This window comes from Monodon monoceros, unplaced genomic scaffold (assembly GCF_005190385.1).
Source record: "Monodon monoceros isolate NGI ecotype Baffin Bay Population unplaced genomic scaffold, NGI_Narwhal_1 Super_Scaffold_13, whole genome shotgun sequence".
NCBI classification, from domain to species: Eukaryota; Metazoa; Chordata; class Mammalia; order Artiodactyla; family Monodontidae; genus Monodon; species Monodon monoceros.
In genome coordinates, this window is record NW_021703769.1 from 37,888,761 (window position 1) to 37,910,110 (window position 21,350).

Here is a 21,350-nt window from a genome sequence, read left to right on the forward strand (position 1 = left end):
AGAGAGAGAGAGAGAGAGAGAGAGAGAGAGAGAGAGAGAGAGAGAGAAAGACCTATTTTAAAGAATTGACTCACATGATTGTGGAGGCTGGCAAATCCATAATCTGCAGGGTGAACCAGCAGGCTGGAGGCCCAGGGAAGAGTTGCAGTTCAAGTCCAGAGGCAGTATGTTGGCAGAATTCCTTTTTTTTTTTTCAGGGGAGGTCAGTCTTTTTCTATTTGGGCCTTCAACTGATTGGATAAGGCCCACGCACATTATGGAAAGCAATCTGCTTCACTCAAAGTCCACTGACTTAAATGTTAGTCTCACCTGAAAAAAAATACCTTCGCATAAACATCTAGACTATGTTTGACCAAATATCTGAGTACTGTGGCCTGGCCAAACTGACACATAAAATTAACCATCATACAAGGTAAATATTATGATTCCATGCTACTGTAGGGGAACAAAACTTGCCACCCCAAAATGTCTCTTTGGTATGCAGATTTTTTTTAGAACTGAAAACAATCAAGGCCCAAAAGACTCAGGAAGAAATTCTGACCTTCCCCCCGTAATTGCCTAAAAATTTTAGATATAGGGCCTATTCCAGGAATAGAGCAATCACCAGAGATACCTGCGAAAAATATGGGCTAGGGATGGTAGGGGAATAGGGCTTAGAGATCAAAGTCCACTCTGTGTCCCATTGTCTCTGCCTGACCCAGCAAACATTTACCAAACATTTATATGAATTGCCTTCTCCCCCTTTCAAGTCCCAAACCACGACCCATAACATCTTCTTTTGCCTTTAAACTGAAGATAATATTTAAGATAAGGGTGTCAGTCATTTTGGTGAGTTACTCCATTTTCCTGGCTCTCTGCCATGCACATATGTTATTAAACTGTTGTTTGATTTTCTTCTGTTAATCTGTCTCAATTGAATTCTTACACCAGCCAGAAGAACCTAAAAGGGAAGAGGAAAATTTCTTCCTCCCTGACATTACAGACGAACACAGTAAGGCTCACAGATATTGAGTAATTTGCATGACATCAGACAGTTTGTTTCAGAGCACCTGGACTTTATAAAAGGGGTTTTTGTTTTCCAAAGTCCATATATTTTTCACTACATATACTGTCTCTCAAATTAATGTTTTTTTAATTAAGTAGAAATGTATTCTCCCAGGACCAAACTCATGTTAAAAGAAGCATTTAGTGATTGTAGCTGTACATTTTAAAGGTCTAATTTATCCACTAATAAATATCTACCAAGGATGATGATCTAATCTAATGAAGTAGGTGTCTGTCATGAGAAACAATTCTTTACACCCAAACAGGCAGTGACAAAAACTAGGGAATCCTGTCCTTCACAATCTCACAATCTCTGAAAACGTTTCCATGCATTCTATTTCTGATGCCAACACTTGAATTCAGGACCCTTCTACTTCTACAGAATTTCACTGCTAGTCTTCACCTTATATTCCAAAATTCTGCATCTAATCAGACCGCCAGAAACACCAGACCCTTCTCCCTCACACCTTTAGTATTTATCAGTTATCCACTAAAAAAAGCTGAAAATTTGAAGTGAAGCATCAAAAATCTTTTCCAGACGAGCTTCAAGTACCCTTCCTGCCACCGTTTTTGCCCTTCACTATGAAAAACACATTCAGATTAAACTTGTCCCCAAGAAGGTTCATGAGCTCGTATTTTCTGCCTTTGCGTTGACCTTCCTCCCAGGTGAGCTTATCTTCTGACTCCATCTCTTACCCTTCCAGGCTTCTCAAAGTTTTCTCATCACCCCAGCCAGAGGTAACTCTCCTTCCCCAAACTGCTCAACAGTGTAGTTAAGGTTTGCAGTTTCAGGTACTGGATGATCTCTATTTATGCACGTTTCTCATCTGTTCAAAGAGAGGGCTGGATTCAGTGCCCGAAAAGGAATCCCAAAGCCAAATGCAATCGGTTCACCATTACCTGAGGATGCCCTGTGTTCTGCACAAAGGCTCGGCCAAAGTAGGTGCTCAATAAATATTTAACACCTTAATTGACGAATGATAACAGAGAAGAAGACTGCAACTGGTGAGACAAGAGCAAACTTGCTTCTCAGCGAAGGGTGACTTTTGGCCCTCTTCCACTTCCCTACGTTTCACAGGTCCAGGGTCACAGCCCACTACGCCACCAGACCCTTGGAAGGGAAAGGCACTACGCATGCCCGGTATCCAGGGGCGCCTCCGGGCGCGCAGCTCGCTCGGCCCCGCCCCTCCCGTCGCTCGGGTGCGCGCGTGCGCGGCCCCGTGGAGCGTGCCCTGCGTGCGGGTGCCCGCCGAGCCCGCCGGGCGCTGGTTCCCCGAGTTCCCGGGCCGGGGCCTGAGGAGCGGGCACCGAGCCGGGGCAGCGAGCAGTAAGCAAAGCAGACGGCGGGCGCTGCCTGAGGCGACAAGGACAGCGAGCGGTGAGTGAGGGGACCGTGAGCGAGCGGGCGGGCGCCTCCGCGCGTGCGCAGCGTCGGACCGCCGGGCCAGGGGCGCGCTCCCGGCCGCGGGCCGGAGCGGCAGAGCTTGGCTGGGCAGGGACGGGGCTACCGGCCGGCGTCGGAACAGGGGTTGTGGGGGCGCCCGGATCCCCCGTCCCGGCTCGAGAGGCACTGGCCGCGCGGGTGGGGCTCCGGAAGAGCTCCAGGCGGGACGGTGCTGGCCCCGCGCGGAGGTCCTGGCGTCCGGGCCCGAGGGCAGGGCTAGCTGCAGCTGAGGACGCCGGGGAGGGGCGAGGCGAACCCCCCGAGGCTCCTGCCGGCAGTACGGGCGCTCATTGAGTGCGCGACCCCCGAAGGTGGCCGAGGTCCAAGGAGGGGGCGCGGCCGAACAGCCTAGGCGTCGAGCAGGTGGCGGGGCCGCGCCCCTCTCCCGGGGAGGCGTGGGTTGGAAACGGGAGCAAAGTTCCCTGGAACAACTTTACTGGGGCGCAGCCTGCGGGGCCCGACCGACACCCCGGCCTTCGCCCAGCCCCGGTGGCCGCAGGACCCCCGCGAATGCTGGTGGGCTTCTGCGGGTTCAGTTTCCTTCTGGTCCTGGAGCTCGTCCTCCAAGTTCTGAGCTGTATTCACTGCCAATTCGCTCTTAAAATAGATGTGTAAGTTTGGTGTTTCGGTAAGAAGGATATTTGCTCTCTTGGGAAGAAAGGGCTTATGTTGCCAGTTTTTTTTTTTTTTTAATCTCAAAGAAAGTATTGTTAGGGCATACCGGGGACTCCTATTTATCAAGAAACCTATTGTCCTGTGTGTGCTTGGAGAAAGCCAGCTAATTTCTATTATTAGCCGTAAAAAGACAAAGGGAGATAACTGTGCTTTCTTTTTTCCTTTCTTAGAGTACTGTAGTTCCTAAAACTGGCTGCACAAAAGGATCATTGGAGACTTTTAAAACTCTGCTCAAAATTGCACCCCAGACCAATTAAAACACGGTGTGTAGTTTATAAAGTTCCCTCGGTGATTTCAATAGTGCAGCAGAGTTTGGGAAGCATAGGTTTAATTTAAGAAAGTCAAGATTTTAGTTTTGCGAAGTAGCATTCAGTTTGTAACTGATGAGACGAAACTCTGGCTTCGTTTTCCATAGACAGGAACTCACAAAGAGTGGTTTGTTCCCGCCGGGGAGGGAGGGAGGGAAGCGCCTCTAATGGTTCAAACTTTAGCTGAACTGTATAATACGACTCCAGCGTCCAGACATTGTTTTAACTGGTGTTTTGAATTTCTTTTGGGCGTGTTGAATTTCCTAGTAGTAAGCCCACCTTCCTGACCCCTGCCGCACCCAAGGGGTTTCATCTTCTTTTAACCCTCTTTCCTCCTCCCTCCCCCGTTTCCCCTCTTAACCATCCCCCAGCCTCTGGGAGGATCCCCTCCCCCAGCATGTACCGACTCTGAGGGGTGACTGCAGGTTACCACAGCAACGGGTCTTCCAGGGGAAGTGGACGGGTCTACCTTTGGTTTTCTGAATAGGACTCTAACTTTTCTAAAGATTTTGAATGTCCCTTTTCAGTTCTTGGCCTCAGCTCAGTTAAGGGTGAGTTCACTCAATTCCACTTTTTCTCACTAAGTAATTTCAGATTTATTAATGCTGTTGTATGGAGTGATAATGCTAGCAGCTCTGCTGTTCTACCTTTACCAGTCTTTGCACTAAGAACTTGTGTAACAAAGTTCCAAAAGAGGTGGAAGCAACTTTTTTAATTTTTTTTTTCCTTTGGGGCACACAAATCTACGAAATATATGCATCATTTTTCTAAACTCCGAAGACATATTTAAGAAATTTTAAAAGTGAAATATAATCCTATATCCATGCAAAAACCTTTGCTAATTTGTGGCCCAAAAATGTCATTGTCAGTTTGTAAATTGTTTTGTTCCTAGAAAGTGCTTTGCCATGATTCTTTGCAAAAAGTTAAACCACTTGTAACGTTATACTTTAAAATAACAAAGGAAAGGCACAGTTTGTCTACAGATTCACCCACTCCTTCCCTTCCCCAACACACACACATCCAAACGCAGATAATTTTTTAAAATGTTCATTCTTTTATGTTCAAAACAGATATTCCGCAGCCAACTAATTCCAGTTTACCTTGCAAGGAACTCTTAAAACTGTTCCACACAAAATAGTACAGACATATTTACCTGTCTTTAGGCTTTTTGTTTTTATGAAATCTTTCCAACTTTACTGTGTAAATAATAATCAGAATTCGATCAGTCAGTTCAAAATGCTTATGGTAGTATAGTGACTCCCAGCATCTATTGGGGATTGCAGAGGTTTTCTTTACTCTTGTGTTATGTGCTAGTTAACTTTCTGGTTATCAAGCAGATTCCGTAAGGCTCATTTTCCCCATTTCACTCTGAGAAGAAAATAATAGTGGAAAATCCTCTCTCGTTTGATGGACCTTGTAGTTCAGCAGTAATGCTGTGCAGCTAAGGCAGTAACTGCTCACCTAATCTTTTCATTCCATGTTTAAAAATTGAGGCCTTCTAAGCATCTACAGTTGAGAATTTCTGTTCTTTCTATGGTTTTTAAACATTTTAAAATAAAAAGCCATTGTCCTTGTTGTAGACATTTTGGGAATTACCAAAAAAAGTTTAAAAAAATAAAAATCACAGGTACATCCAGAAATAATCAACTGTTCATGGGATGATATGCTTCCATTTGTCCCGTTTTATTTGTCTGCGTATATATACTTTTAAGCAAAATTGGCACTTTAATTTCATTTGTATTTTTAAATGCTGCCTTTTCGCTTAATATATCACAGACATTTCCTATGCCCTTAAATCTTCTTTGAAAATAAGATTTTTAATGATGGGTATGCCAAAGTTTATTTAGCTAGTTTTCTCTTTTTTGACATATTTCCATTTTCAGTGTTTGGAGGTATGATATTAAATTCTGGTTGCAAATCCTAGCTTGGCCACTTCCGATCTAAGTGACCTTAATTACCTAATTATTTGATTGTGCTTCCTTTATCCATAGAATGGGGGTAGTAATTGTGCCGGCAACATAGAGTTTTGGAGCGATGGAATGAACCAGATAGAGGAAGGTCTTCAACAGAGTCTGGCAAAGGATGTAGGCTCAGAAAGTAGTAGCAGACACACAGGCAGAGCTGGGGTAAATGCCCTTGTCTGAAAGTCTTACTGTCTCTGACTTGCTCAGGCTAGATTTATAGCAGAATTCCTGGGGCAGAGGTGAACTCTTTTATGACTCTTGAGGCCTTTTGCCAAATTGCTTATGCCAGAACACATCGATGCCCTTACACACTGAACGGTCTTTCCATAGTATCAGCACTCCAGTGTTTAATCTTTCCTAATCTTCTATAAAAATGTGGTCTTATTTTAATTCATATTTTTTTGGTAACTAGTGAAATTAGTAATTTGCTTTTTATTTGTTCATTTTGCCTTCTGAGAGTTGTCCAGGTACTTTGTCCGTTTTATTGTTAAATGATTTTTAAAAACGAGTTAAAGTATCTTTTAATATAAAGAGATAATATATGTATAATTAAATATTCTATATATATTATATAACATATGCTCGTAATATAAAGAGCATATAATATAAATGTGCTCTTAATGTAAAGAGCATTGTGCCTTTATCATATTTGTAATTTTTTTTTCCTCCACACCTCGTTATTTGTCTTTTAATTTACTTTATGGTGTTTTCCAAACAACAGGATATTTTTACTTTTATGTAGTCAGCTCTCTCCATCTTGTCCATTATGACTTTTCCTTGTAAATATTTACGTTTGAAAATATAAACAGACGTGAGGTAAATGAAATGAAAATTTTGGAAATATATTAGACTTGTACATTTAGTTCTATATTAGTACATGGATGTGAATTGTTTTACAGCACCTTCTCCTCCTGAGCCAGCCCATCTAGTCTACTAGCACCATCTGTTAAACAGTCCATCCTTTCCTCAATGGGTTGTGGTCTTCCCTTTATTATATTTTAAGATCTTGACTAGCTTTTGGGTCTGATTCTGTTTTAGGTCTTACTTATCTATCATTGACCTCTTATCTTAATCAATGTTAAATCTTTTTAAATGTACATTTAGAATATATAGAAGTATCTGCTAGAGGAAGTCACACTGTTCTTTTAAAAATCATAATTATAGTCATGTCCTTTCAAATAAAAATTGTATTACTATCTTTATACTAATACATGCACATAATTTAAATCTAAGAATACTAAAATACTTATTGTAAAATAAGTGGTCCCCTATCTCTCATTGCCCTCCAGCCATCCCCTTAGGCTCCTCAGTGTCAGTCTTTTGACTGTTACTGGTTTCTTTTTCACTGGGACCACATACGAGGTCTTTTCCTGTTGGGTTGATCAGAGGGTGGTCATCAGGCAGCACCCTGCACTGAGGAAAGGGTCCAGCTGCCAGTGTTGGGGAGACATCTGGCTGGAGTCTTAGCATCCTCTTCACTTTGGGGAAGGTTCTGGTGCTGTCACAGTCCAAATACTTACCTGTTTTATCTACTCTCCCAAGAATCAGTCTCCGGTCTTGCTGGGCTCAGGCAGGGACTGTGGGCCAGAGCTCCACAGCCAGGGGGTGGGAAGGGCATCCGGGAAGTAAGGCTGCTAACTTTATTTTAGCCCGCTACCCTTCTCCAGTTTTGAAGCAAACTGGAGTGCTTCTCAGCTTTTCTCACTGGTGGTGGAGCATTTCACTCTTAGGGCTGCTGAGTTGCTACTTGTCCATCTGCTTTCCACTTTCATGATTTTGTTGTAATTTCCACTACAGTTCTTCAAGTCCTTGCATCATTGTCTTCTGGAAAGAACTCTTTTTTATTATTATTTTTATTTTTTGCGGTACGCGGGCCTCTCACTGTTGTGGCCTCTCCTGTTGCGGAGCACAGGCTCCGGACGCGCAGGCTCAGCGGCCATGGCTCAGGGGCGCAGCCGCTCCGCGGCATGTGGGGTCTTCCCGGACCGGGGCACGAACCCGTGTCCCCTGCATCGGCAGGCGGACTCTCAACCACTGCGCCACCAGGGAAGACCCGGAAAGAACTCTTTACTGCCATTTTTGTGGAGTTTAGAGAGAGGATGTGCTTGAATGTTTTGTTAAACGTGCCATCTTAACCTGGAATGCTCTGCAGATGAATCCTTAGAACTGAGAAATATCCAGTTATTTTGGTTCGTTGGCAAGGACTGTCATGTACATGTAAAGTAGTCAGTGTTTCTCTGAAGGGATGTGAAAAGTTATACAGACTTTCTCTTAACAGAGGTGTTTTGTTTGTTTGTTTACTCTTTATATAAGTCCTAATATTTATTGTTAGGGTTCTTCTTAGGTATTTATGTTTTTGTTGCTGTTGTGATGGGTTCTTCAAATTGCCTATTGCTGACATAGACGGTTGTTGATTTTTGTAATTTTATTTTATAGCTGGTTCTTACTCTAAGAGCTTTGCAGTTTATTCTCTTGGGTTTCCTAGTTACGTAATGACACTTGTGTCTACTTCTTTCTAATAATTATACCTTTTATTTTGGTTTTATGGCAGGCTGCACTAGTGTTAGCATTCTGGAACATTATAAAATACATCTGGAACATTATCAAATAGTAATGGCAGTAATGTGCAAACTTTTGTTCTTTAATAGAAAAAACAGTAGTACAGTATTGGCTTTTGTTTTATCATAATTCCTCATCAGGACAGAGGAAATCTATCCTTTTATTTCCAATTTACCTAGAGGTATTTTTATTATTTTTTTTTAAGGGATAGGAATTGAATGGAATTCAATTAGCAGTAATCTGCTAATAGGAATTAGCAGATTACTGTTAGCAGCTACAGTTTATCACTGGTATTTCTTAACAGATCTACTGACTTGAGTCCCAAATACTAAACTGGAGTAAATCCTTCCTTCTGAATAATTCTTTAGAAAAATGAATTCAGTTTGTGACAAAATTAAAAGATAACATCACATTCAGTAGATATTCATGTCTTATGTGGTGGGGGCTGTGTGGGATAGAGTCACCAGGGCTTTTTCAAAAGAAAATACTGTAAATTGCAGAATCCAACAATCAATTCTCCTCTTTACTCTTGGCAGCACTTGATATAATTGGTCATTCTCTCTTTGGATTTGATTTTTCTTCATTTGATTTTGAGGACACCACAGTCTCCTGCTTTTCCTTCTGTACCACTGGCTTTTCAGTCATTTTTTTAAAAACGTGTGTGCTTTTTGTTTGTTTGTTTTCACACCAGCCTGTTAATTTGGAATACTTCAGGGCTCAGTTCTTGTGGGACTCTTGTCACAAACAATTGTAAGATTTTAATAAAGTACCATGTAGCTCCTTTAGACTCCCAATGTGTATTTCCAGTTGAAGTAGGTCTCTTAAACTCCTGATGCATATGTCCAACTACTTTTTTGACTTCTTCACTTGAATACGTAAAATATACTTCAATTTTAAGGACTAAAACAGAATTTCTGATGTTCCTCTGCAAACCTGCTCTCCCTGTAGCCTGCCCTATTTTGGTGTCGGGGTAGCTCCATTTTTGGGGTTGTTCGAGCCGAAACCTTGGAATCATCCTGACTCTTCTCTTTCTCTCCCACTTTACATCCAGGCTGTTAGCAGATCCTGCTGCTCTGTCTTCCAGATGTATCCAGAATCCTGTCTTCCAAATAAATCCAGGAGTTCAACCCCTTTTCTCACGTCTACTGCAAGCACCTTCCTCCAAGTCTCCAGCACCTGTTGCCTGGATGGTATGCAGTGGCCTCTCCTTTCTTCTTCCCTGCCTTCCTTTAATATGTTATTGACATAACAACCATAGGTTGCATATGCTTAAAACCCTTCTCTGGCTCTCCATGTCACTCAGAGTACAAGTCGAGATTCCTCATAATGTTTCACAAAGCCTGACACTTTCTGGTTACCAAGACCTCTGACCTCCTCCCCACTCCTCTCCCTGCGATGGAATGCTCTCCATTCCAGCCATCCTTACCTCCTTGCTGATCCTGGAACCCTCCAGGCACATTCCCACTTTTAGGTCTTTGTGCTGGGTTTTCCCTCTGCCTGTAGTATTTTCTCCCCAGATGCATTCATGGCCAGCTCCCTCACTGCCTTCAGGTCTTCACTGAGCTACCAACCACCTCGTCAGTGTTGTCTATGCTGTTTACAGTTGCAAACTGTGTCTGGTATCCCTCTTGGAATGCTTTACATTTTCCTTTCTCCATAGCATCTACTACCTTCTAAATTACCGTATGACTTATTTATTTATTGTTTATTTTTGGTGAATTCTCTTTTCCCGTCCCTGCTAGACAGTAAGTTCCATGTGGCCAGGTATTTTATGTCTGTTCATTAATGTGTCCCAAGTGTGTGGTACATAGAAGATGGTCAGTAAATGTTTTTTGAATAAATGAACATAGTCTGCGTTCTCCATTTTTTTTCCAATGAATTTTTCATAAAGCAGTGTAGTCCTTTGGCATCTGTGGATCTAGCATTGGTGATTTAGCATCCCATCAGCAACGGGGAAGTTGAAGAACATGTATAATTTTAATGGTATAATAATACAGAGAGTGGTTATGAGGATTAAATAGGATACTGTCTGTAAAGTGCTAAACTGTGCCAGTGTGTAGGAACAGGTCACTTAACTGTCAGAAAGCCTTAGCCAACTGACTCGATTCACATCTGAATGATGTGAATTGAATTCTAGAACCTGCTCTCTTTGGATTTCTGTTTTTTAAGCAATGGTGGGCAGTGGGTTCACCTTGGGAACATTTCGAAATACAGGGAGCCTGAGCTCCCTGGTAAATATCAGTGATGTGCTTTTCCTTTGTTTATTCTTTAACCCATCTGTTAAAGTGGAATGCAACCACTTGTTTTCTCCTTTTGTGCTTTCTTGCTGTTCAGGATATCTCCCCATCTCTCAGTCTCCTTTAAGTCCTTTTATCCTCTGAGGTTCTAGCTGAAATAAGTTATTTTATAAGGTGATTTTGAAATCCTTCAGAGGCACAGAGAAGCACATAGTTGAACATGATATTAAATCCACAAAGTCAAAAGCTCTCAGGCCTTTAGCTTCAGTTTCCCGGACAAGCATGTGTTGTGGCCATCCCTGCAGCAACCATTTTGCTTACAGAGTTTCTAGAGTCTCCTTTTGTCTCCTTTAAATCTGAGAATACCTCAGAAACATCAGACTCCCTCTCCTCTTTTGATAGAGCAAGAAATATTTGTAGGCTTTTTACTGTGGCAATTACTGTGCAAATAAGGTGAGTCATGTGCCAGAAAAATGATTATTTTAGAGATTGTGAAGGCAGCCAAAGAATAGACAATAAACCAAAACCACGATGTATGTATCTCTAGAAACGTGTAAACCCAATGCCAGTAACCTGAACACAAAAATGTGAACATTTTCTTCAATTTCTAATTTTTTTTCCTCAAAAACTATCTAATTACTTAGTTTTTTTAAAATCTACTTTATTTTTCTCTAATAGTATATGAGCAGGGGAGGTCCCCATATTCAGAGAGTGTAAACATTTTAGCCTCAGTTACCATACATATTACAAATAAAATTTCACAAGCACCACATTCTGAATGTATCACCTGATGCATTTGCCTTGTCTTTGAAGATGGGATCATTGTGTTTATGCTTTGTTTTTGTTTTGTTTTACTTTTTTATACAGCAGGTTCCCATTAGTTATCGATTTTATACATATTAGTGTATATATGTCAATCCCAGTCTCCCAGTTCATCACACCAGCACGCTACTCCCCCGCCACTTTCCCCCTTTGGTGCCCATACGTTTGTTCTCTACATCTGTGTCTCAATTTCTGCCTTGCACCAGTTCATTTGTACCATTTTTCTAGGTTCCACATACGTGTGTTAATATACAACATTTGTTTTTCTCTTTCTGACTTACTTCACTCTGTATGACAGTCTGTAGATCCAGCTACGTCTCTACAAATGACCCAATTTCATTACTTTTTAAGGCTGAGTAATATTTCATTGTATATATGTACCACATCTTCGTTATCCATTCGTCTGTCGATGGGCATTTAGGTTGCTTCCCTGTCCTGGCTATTGTAAATAGTGCTGTAGTGAACATTGGGGTGCATGTGTCTTTTTGAATTATGGTTTTCTCTGGGTATATGCTCAGGAGTGGGATTGCTGGGTCATATGCTAATTCCATTTTTAGTTTTTTAAGGAACCTCCATACTGTTCTCCATAGTGGCTGTGTCACTTTACATTCCCACCAACAGTGCAAAGGGTTCCCTTTTCTCCACACCTTCTCCAGCGTTTGTTGTTTGTATATTTTCTGATGCCCATTCTAACTGGTGTGAGGTGATACCTCATTGTAGTTTTGATTTGCATTCCTCTAACAGTTAGTGACATTGAGCAGCTTTTCATGTGCTTCTTGGCCATCTGTATTATCTTCTTTGGAGAAATGTATATTTAGGTTTTCTGCCCATTTTTGGACTGGGTTGTTTGTTTTTGTAACATTAAGCTGCATGAGCTGTTTATATATTTTGGAGATTAATCCTTTGTCCGTTGATTCGTTTGCAAATATTTTCTCCCATTTTGAGGGTTGTCTTTTTGTCTTGTTTGTAGTTTCCTTTGCTGTGCAAAAGCTTTGAAGTTTCATTAGGTCCCATTTGTTTATTTTTGTTTTTATTTCCATTACTCTAGGAGGTGGATCGAAAAAGATCTTGCTGTGATTTATGTCAAAGAGTGTTCTTCCTATGTTTTCCTCTAAGAGTTTTATAGTGCCCAGTCTTATATTTAGGTCTCGAATCCATTTTGAATTTATTTTTGTGTATGGTGTTAGGGAATGTTTTAATTTCATTCTTTTACATGTAGCTATCCAGTTTTCCCAGCACCACTTATTGAAGAGACTGTCTTTTCCCCATTGTATATCCTTGCATCCTTTGTCATAGATTAGTTGACCATAGGTGTGTGGGTTTATCTCTGGGCTTTCTATCCTGTTCCATTGATCTGTATTTCTGTTTTTGTGCCAGTACCATATTGTCTTGATTACTGTAGCTTTGTAGTATAGTCTGAAGTCAGGGAGTCTGATTGCTCCAGCTCCGCTTTTTTCCCTCAATACCACATTGGCTTTTCGGGGTCCTTTTTGTCTCCATTCAAATTTTAAGATTTTTTGTTCTAGTTCTGTAAAAAATGCCATTGGTAATTTGATAGGAATTGCATTGAATCTGTAGATTGCTTTGGGTAGTATAGTCATTTTCACAATATTGATTCTTCCAATCCAAGAACATGGTATATCTCTCCATCTGTTTGTATCATCTTTAATTTCTTTCATCAGTGTCTTATAGGTTTCTGCATACAGGTCTTTTGTCTCCCTAGGTAGGTTTATTCCTAGGTATTTTATTCTTTTTGTTGCAGTTGTGAATGGGATTGTTTCCTTAATTACTCTTTCATATTTTTCATCATTAGTGTATAGGAATGCAAGAGATTTCTGTGCATTAATTTTGTATCCTACAACTTTACCAAATTCATTGATTAGCTCTAGTAGTTTTCTGGTGGCATCTTTAGGATTCTCTATGTATAGTATTATGTCACTTGCAGACAGTGACAGTTTTATTTCTTCTTTTCCAATTTGTATTCCTTTTCTTTCTTTTTCTTCTCTGATTGCTGTGGCTAGGACTTCCAAAACTGTGTTGCATAATAGTAGTGCGAGTGGACATCCTTGGCTTGTTCTTGATCTTAGAGAAAATGCTTTCAGTTGTTCACCATTGAGAATGATGTTTGCTGTGGGTTTGTCATATATGGCCTTTATTACGTTGAGGTAGGGTCCCTCTTTGCCCACTTTCTGGAGCATTTTTAGCATAAATGGGTGTTGAATTTTGTCAAAAGCTATTTCTGCACCTGTTGAGATGATCATGTGGTTTTTCTTCAGTTTGTTAATATGGTGTATCATACTGATTGATTTGTGTATATTGAAGAATCCTTGCATCCCTGGGATAAATCCCACTTGATCATGCTGTATAATCCTTTTGATGTGTTTTTGGATTCTGTTTGCTAGTATTTTGTTGAGGATTTTTGCATGTGTATTCATGAGTGATATTGGTCTGTAATTTTCTTTTTTTGTAGTATCTTTGTCTGGTTTTTTTATCAGGGTGGTGGTGGCTCATAGATTGAGTTTGGGAGTGTTCCTTCCTCTGCAACTTTTTGGAAGAGTTTGAGAAGGATTGGTGTTAGCGCTTCTTTAATTGATAGAATTCACCTGTGAAGCCATCTGGTCCTGGACTTCTGTATGTTGGAAGATTTTTAATCACAGTTTCAATTTCATTACTTGTGATTGGTCTGTTCATGTTTTTTATTTCTTTCTGCTTCAGTCTTGGAAGGTTATACCTTTGTAAGAATTTGTCCATTTCTTCCAGGTTGTCCATTTTATTGACATAAAGTTACTTGTAGTAGTCTTCTTAGGATGCTTTGTATTTCTGCAGTGTCTGTTGTAACTTCTCGTTTTTCATTTCTAATTTTATTGATTTGAGTCCTCTCCCTCCTTTTCTTGATGGGTCTGGCTAATAATGGTTTATCAATTTTGTTTATCTTCTCAAAGAACCAGCTTTTAGTTTTATTGATCTTTGCTATCGGTTTCTTTGTTTCTATTTCTGCTCTGATCTTTATTGTTTCTTTCCTTCTGCTAACTTTAGGTTTTGTTTGTTCTTCTTCCTCTAGTTCCTTTAGGTGTAAGTTTAGATTGTTTGAGATGTTTGTTGATTCTTGAGGTAGGATTGTATTGCTATAAACTTCCCTCTTAGAACTGCTTTTGCTGCATCCCATAGGTTTTGAGTCGTCGTGTTCTCATTGTCATTTGTCTCTAGGTATTTTTTGATTTCCTCTTTGATTTCTTCAGTGATCTCTTGGTTTTTTAGTAACATATTGTTTAGCCTCCATGTGTTTTTTTTTACATATTTTTCCCCTGTAATTCATTTCTAATCTCATAGCTTTGTGGTCAGAAAAGATGGTTGATATGATTTCAGTTTTCTTAAATTTACTGAGGCTTGATTTGTGAACCAAGATGTGATCTATACTGGAGAATGTTCTGTGCGCGCTTGAGAAGGAAGTGTAATCTCTTTTTGGATGGAATGTTCTATAAATATCAATTAAATCTATCTGGTCTGTTGTGTCATATAAAGCTGGTGTTTCCTTATTAATTTTCTGTTTGGATGATCTGTCCATTGGTGTAAGTGAGGTGTTAAAGTCCCCCACTATTATTGTGTTACTGTCGATTTCCTCTTTTCTAGCTGTTAGCAGTTGCCTTATGCATTGAGGTGCTCTTATGTTGGGTGTGTATATATTTATAATTGTTATATCTTCTTCTTGGGTTGATCCCTTGATCATTATGTAGTGTCCTTCCTTGTCTCTTGTAACATTTTGTATTTTAAAGTCAATTTTATCTGATATGAGTATTGCTACTCCAGTTTTCTTTTGATTTCCATTTGCATGGAATATCTTTTTCTATCCCCTAACTTTCAGTCTGTATGTATTCCTAGGTCTGAAGTGGGTCTCTTGTAGACAACATATAGATGGGTCTTGTTTTTGTATCCATTCAGCAAGCCGGTGTCTTTCGGTTGGAGCGTTTAATCCATTCACGTTTAAGGTAATTATCAATGTGTATGTTCCTTTACCATTTTCTTAATTGTTTTGGGTTTGTTTTTGTAGGTCCTTTCCTTCTCTTGTGTTTCCCACTTAGAGAAGTTCCTTTAGCATTTGTTGTACAGCTGGTTTGGTGGTGCTGAATTCTCTTAGCTTTTGCTTGTCTGTAAAGCTTTTGATTTCTCCATCGAATCTCAATGAGATCCTTGCCGGGTAGAGTAATCTTGGTTGTAGGTTCTTCCCTTTCATCACTTTAAATATATTGTGCCACTCCCTTCTGGCTTGTAGAGTTTCTGCTGAGAAATCAGCTGTTAACCTTATGGGAGCTCCCTTGTATGTTATTTGTCATTTTTCTCTTGCTTTCAATAATTTTTCTTTGTCTTTAATTTTTGCCAATTTGATTACTATGTGTCTCAGTGTGTTTCTCCTTGGGTTTATCCTATATGGGACTCTGCGCTTCCTGGACTTGGGTGGCTATTTCCTTTCCCATGTTAGGGAAGTTTTTGACTATAATCTCTTCAGATATTTTCCCGGGTCCTTGCTCTCTCTCTTCTCCTTCTGGGACCCCTATAATGTGAATGTTGTTGTGTTTCATGTTGTCCCAGAGGTCTCTTAGGCTGTCTTCATTTCTTTTCATTCTTTTTTCTTTATTCTGTTCCACAGCAGTGAATTCTACCATTCTGTCTTCCAGGTCACTTATCCGTTCTTCTGCCTCAGTTATTCTGCTATTGATTCCTTCTAGTGTAGTTTTCATTTCAGTTATTGTATTGTTCATCTCTGTTTGTTTGCTCTTTAATTCTTCTAGGTCTTTGTTAAACATTTCTTGCATCTTCTCAGTCTTTGCCTCCATTCTTTTTCCGAGGTCCTGGATCATCTTCACTATCATTATTCTGAATTCTTTTTCTGGAAGGTTGCCTATCTCTACTTCATTTAGTTGTTTTTCTGGGGTTTTATCTTGTTCCTTCATCTGGTACATAGCCCTCTGCCTTTTCATCTTGTCTGTCTTTCTGTGAATGTGGTTTGTGTTCCATAGGCTGTGGGATTGTAGTTCTTCTTGTTTCTACTTTCTGCCCTTTCTGTATTTCTGCTTTGTTAGTGTGACAATTCATTCTTTAAGACTTAGCACTGCTACAGTTTATTTTATTTTGAACTGGAAACAGTCAGTACTGTTGGCCAAGACTGAATGGAAAGCATTGACCTGCCTCTCTGCTGCTGAATTGCACAATATCCCTTAGTTTAGGTTGTTAATGGATAGCCCAGTTGGAAAACACACCTTGTTTTTTATAGTTCTACAGCTGGGCTGAGGACCTGTATAAGTATTTGTTTTCATTGTGAAGATTTTTTTTTTTTAATTGCCACTTTTTCTTGTATTATCCAGTTTTTCGGAAGTGGTGATCTTGCCTACTCAGCACCAGCAAACACATGTACTCTGTAGTGAGGGACTGAGTTTGGCCTTCAGGCATTACACTGTAGGTCTCTGGAAAGACAGGGCTCACATCTAGACCGCCACCTATTTTCATACCTTTGTTCATGGGACGTGTAGTGGCAAGTCAAGTGTAATAGCCAAACTGCATTTAGATGTGTTTTGGGGGGCTTACTGGGGAATCACTTACATTCCTAGGAAGTCTAGAAAATGATAAAATTCTTAACTAGAGTTCAGCAGGCCTCTCTTCTTAAAATAATCTTACTGTCCACATTAAAAATATGAGAAGGGGCCCAGAAGCACCTCCCGCTCCAGATGCAGGTTCAGATGCCAAACCCGCTGTTCTAGCTGTTGCTTCCTCTTTTGCATAGCCCTTCCCCCCACCCCCATGTAAGACACCCACCCAGGCAGGGGTGCATCCCAGAGTGCTCCCTCCCTGTTCCTGGTTTCTTCCCTCATCCCTCCTGTAGCCTCAGGAGATGAGGTGAGTAGGAGCTAGAAGCTGGCCCGGCTGCTGGAACGGGAAGGGCGGTCACTCCCACTCCCTACCAGTCTCTCTGCAGACTCCCCACCCCTCCCCCGAAGGATTTCAGCACATATTTCAGTAAATGCTGTAGAATATCTTTACAGGAATTAATAGATTTTCTAGTTAATTTAACACTATTCAACAAGTATTTCTTTGGGCCTTACGGGATCAGCCCATGCTTACCTGACATTCTGGGTTACTTTATTATCTCCTTTCTCCTGTCACTGCCATGAAAGACTCCTCAAAATGCCAAAATCAGTCCTGAACTCTGGGCTAGTATGCAGCTCCCGACACATTCTCAAAATCGTCACCAGCCAGTGTTGTGCTCAACCAGGTGGGTGTTTGTTAGGGATGTCGATACCTAATGGTGTTTGGGTTGGGTTATAGGAAAATCAGATGCTTGAGGTCAGAATAACCAGTATTTTGATTTTACAGTCTTTCTATAATAATATATAATTACTGAATGTAAGGTAACTAGGAGGATCACAATCCTACTAACATGCACAACCTCTAAAATCGTTTCAAGAATGAAGCTGAGGAAGTGTTTGAACACCAGCTTTTTAAGAAAAGGCAATTTTTAGGGCTTCCCTCGTGGCGCAGTGGTTAAGAATCCACCTGCCAATGCAGGGGACACAGATTTGAGCCCTGGTCCGGGAAGATCCCACATGCCGCGGAGCAGCTAAGCCCTTGTGCCACAACTGCTGAGCCTGTGCTCTAGAACCTGCAAGCCACAAGTGCTGAGCCCACGTGCCACAACTACTGAAGCCCACGTGCCTAGAGCCCATGCTCCGCAACAAGAGAATCTACCAAAATGAGAAGCCTGCACACTGCAACGAAGAGGAGGCCCCACTCGCCGCAACTAGAGAAAGCCCGCAGGCAACAACAGAGACCCAACACAGCCAAAAATAAATAAATAAATAAATATATATATATATATATATATATATATATATATATATATGTTTTTTTTTTTTTAAGCAATTTTTAAATGAAAAGTCACTGCTGTATTTCCTTTGTCTGGACTTCTTCAAAGTCCTAACCTAAACTTTATTTCCAACACACTGTTTTCAATTACTTATTATAGAGGAATATTTTGATATTACATAATATCAAATACTGTACTATATAGAAATAGTATATAGGAAGATATTAAAATGGTGTGTTGGAGGGGGAGGCAGTTTCTGTCTAATGTGTGTCTCCAAATGAAGGAAAAAAGTGAACAACAAATTCTCTTAAATGTTGGCAGCTGTGCTTACCTTGCAGAAGTTGCTACTTCTCATTTTCCTATAGCAGAGAGCAAACTATCAGAGAGAGAAACTTGCTTCTTGCTGGTTTATATGAAGCTAGAGACAGTTGTCTACTCAAAGTTCATTTAAATTTTTCTCTTAAGATCTTCAAAGAAGGTGTCAATTGATATATCTTGTACCTTGTATTTGAATTTTCTGAGGTTAGGGTAAAGCTAAGGTGCCAAACAATGTAATAGAACAAATAGAATATTAGCTCCTTGACTGCTGTTAATTTTTTTTAAGTATTTTTAAAAATTAATTAATTTGTTTATTTTTGGTTGCGTTGGGTCTTTGTTGCTGTGCACGGGCTTTCTCTGGTTGCAGCGAGCGGGGGCTACTCTTCACTGCAGTGCACGGGCTTCTCATTGCAGTGGCTTCTCCTGTTGCAGAGCATGGGCTCTAGGCATACGGGCTTCAGTAGTTGTGGCACGTGGGCTCAGTAGTTGTGGCGCACAGGCTTAGTTGCTCCACGGCATGTGGGATCTTCCTGGACCAGGGCTCGAACCTGCGTGGCCCTGCATTGGCCAGTGGATTCGTAACCACTTGTGCCACCAGGGAAGCCCCAACTGCTGTTAATTTTTTTTGTGTCAGAGATTGTCATTTTCTCATGTCCTCCATTCTGTCTACCTAATGTGCAAAAAAATGGTTGAGAATTATGCTCTGAGAATTAATTATTATTTTCTAATAGAGTAGAACCAAAAAGCAGGTATGTGTAAAAACCTGGCCCTGATCACTTACAGTTTTTTTTTTTTTTAAAGTATCTTCTTTGAAAACGTTTAGTAGCTTACCACAATCACACTTAAAATAAAATCCAAACTCCTTATGATGCCAGGTGAGGCATCAGTGGTTCCTATACTTTTTGACCTCAGGACTCTTATACTCTTGAATATTTTAAGAAACCCAAAGAGCTTTTGTTTATAGGGGTTATCTCTATTAATATTTACTGGAATAGAAGTGAAAACAGAAAAAAATTTAATCTTCACTTGTTTAAAAAATAAATGTTTTGATTGAAGCTTATGAAGAAAATCTGGCCTCACACATATAGCTGGAAAAGGAAGGAGTATTTTAATAGTCTTTTCAGATAATGGTGGATATTCTACGATAACTTCAGCAAAACTTGAATGGTAATTTCTTAAAGGTTGATTGCTATGTGGAATCTAAAACCATCAGTGAACTTTTTGTATTCCTTTTATACTAAAATCCATTGATCTGTCTTGTACTTTGAATGGACCTTTTACCAACATGCATGATTCTGTAATGTAATAGCATTGTTATTAGAAAACATTGGTTCACTGAGTTATGCAGATCTTTAAAATGTTGACATGTTTTATTATACAGTATAAAAAATTACATTTACCTGATGTCACCTGTGTTAATCAGAAACAGTCTTTAAGAAGTCTTGATAGCTTGGGAAGCTATCAAGCTCATGGTGGCAATAATCAAGATTTCTAAAATTCTAACTTTTGCTTTTTCATTGGCAATAAATAGTCACTTTTCCTTGAAGTGACAGGCTCATTTCATTCATTTTTGAGAAAATGTCTGCTAAATACCTAAGTGTGAATAAGCATACTTTGCATATTTTCTCAAGTGCAGTGGTGTTCCATGAAAAAAATGGCTGGTTCAGCTCTCACACAAACATTTGCACAAGTATTTTTTTTCTCAAGGCAACCGTTCTATTTCAGTTTCACCAGAAATGCTTTAAGCATACTTCCCATTTCATCACATAGAATATTAAGAAAATGTATACTCAAGGGCTGAGATTTAATAAAATCAACAGTTTTTACTACTGCATCTCATAGAGATTCCCCAATGAAATAATATATGGATTATGGCAAAGGAATGCACGGTAGCTAATCTATTCACACAAGCTGTTTCATCACTGTTCCTAAATCCCCCAGCCCCCCAGCCCCCACCCCAGGTGTGGGTGGGGAGGCATAGGGAAGGCAAGGCCACTTGACAGGTCCTTCAGTGCTGTTCACTTTGGCTGCTTAGGGTCCACTGGAGTGACTGTCCAGGCTTAGGAACCAGCAGCTTCAGTTGTGAAAAGGCAAGAGTCACAGAGCCTGACTGTGGACCAGTCCTTATCTGTTTAAGGCTCCCTTTTCTGTTGGGAGCAGATGGCTCCTCCTGTGATGGCTTTTGGTGATGTATCACCACTGCCACATGTCACAGAGAGGTTTCAGAGGGCCTCAGCCACTGCATCTACTTCAAGTACCTTCTGAACCAGTGCAGTTCAGAATTGCTTAAAATACTTAACACAGTAAGACACACACTTTAACCAACAGGCGCAAAACAGTGTGTTTACTTCATCCCACCTTCCAAAAAATGTGCTTTTATAACCAGTTGAATTCGTTATTTAGAAATTCAAGCTATATTTTTTGCCAACACACAATTCAAGCCATTACATTTTAACAGTTTGTTTACATTATCAACCCTACTAATGATTTTAAAAATCATTGCTTCTGGTAAGTTTCCTTTCATAAACACACCAACCCAGCAAGAGACTTTGCAGCCATGGCTAGGGTATTCAGCTCCTCCACTATTGATATGACCATTTCCATTTATGCTTACTCCAATAATGTAAGATGTTATATAGACCGAAGTTGAGAATTCTTTATTTTGGGGGAAGAAAAATAAAACGTGATTACTTAACACTCCAGTTTTTCTTAGTAAAGTGTTTCACCGAGACAGACACGTGTTAAGAAGTGCATTTTTCTGCTTGTGCTTGTGCCCTGCAGTAATCTGAAATGTGACATTGCCCATCTCTAGCAGTGTGGTTTGTTTGCAGGGTAGGGGTGAGTTTCTAGACTATTCATATACTCAGTCCTGAACACACAGGCCTGTTTTATTACTTTGTTTGAAGATTGGGTGTGTCTAACGTAGTAGAAATTCTTGCATTCAGCGTTAAGTACAGACGAAACACGTTTCAAAGCCACATATAAAAGTCTTCTTAATTATCCATTTTTTAAGATTATTCATATGACTGCTTTCCTCCTTTCAAGTGAATTGCTGAGAATTTATTATCCTTTCTAGTTCATTAAATCACTAAAATTCTCTACTGGTGCTATAAATAAATACGC

General features: G+C 40.2%; 1 protein-coding gene across 3 annotated transcripts in view; it reads left to right on the top strand.

Annotated features, from left to right (window-relative positions):
* The first annotated feature begins 2,299 nt into the window (after positions 1-2,299).
* BTBD3 (BTB domain containing 3) overlaps positions 2,300-21,350 on the top strand; it is a 39,139-nt gene continuing 20,088 nt past the window's right edge. Inside the window, exon 1 of one of the 3 annotated variants that reach the window (XM_029222160.1) lies at positions 2,300-2,422. Coding sequence is in view for 1 of the 3 variants with exons in the window: in XM_029222159.1 (XP_029077992.1) it covers positions 17,263-17,318 (56 nt within the window). In the remaining 2 variants the exon portion in view is untranslated. Of the gene's footprint in view, positions 2,423-9,135; positions 9,185-17,256; positions 17,319-21,350 lie in introns of those variants that run through there. The other 2 variants (XM_029222156.1, XM_029222159.1) reach the window with 2 other exon arrangements.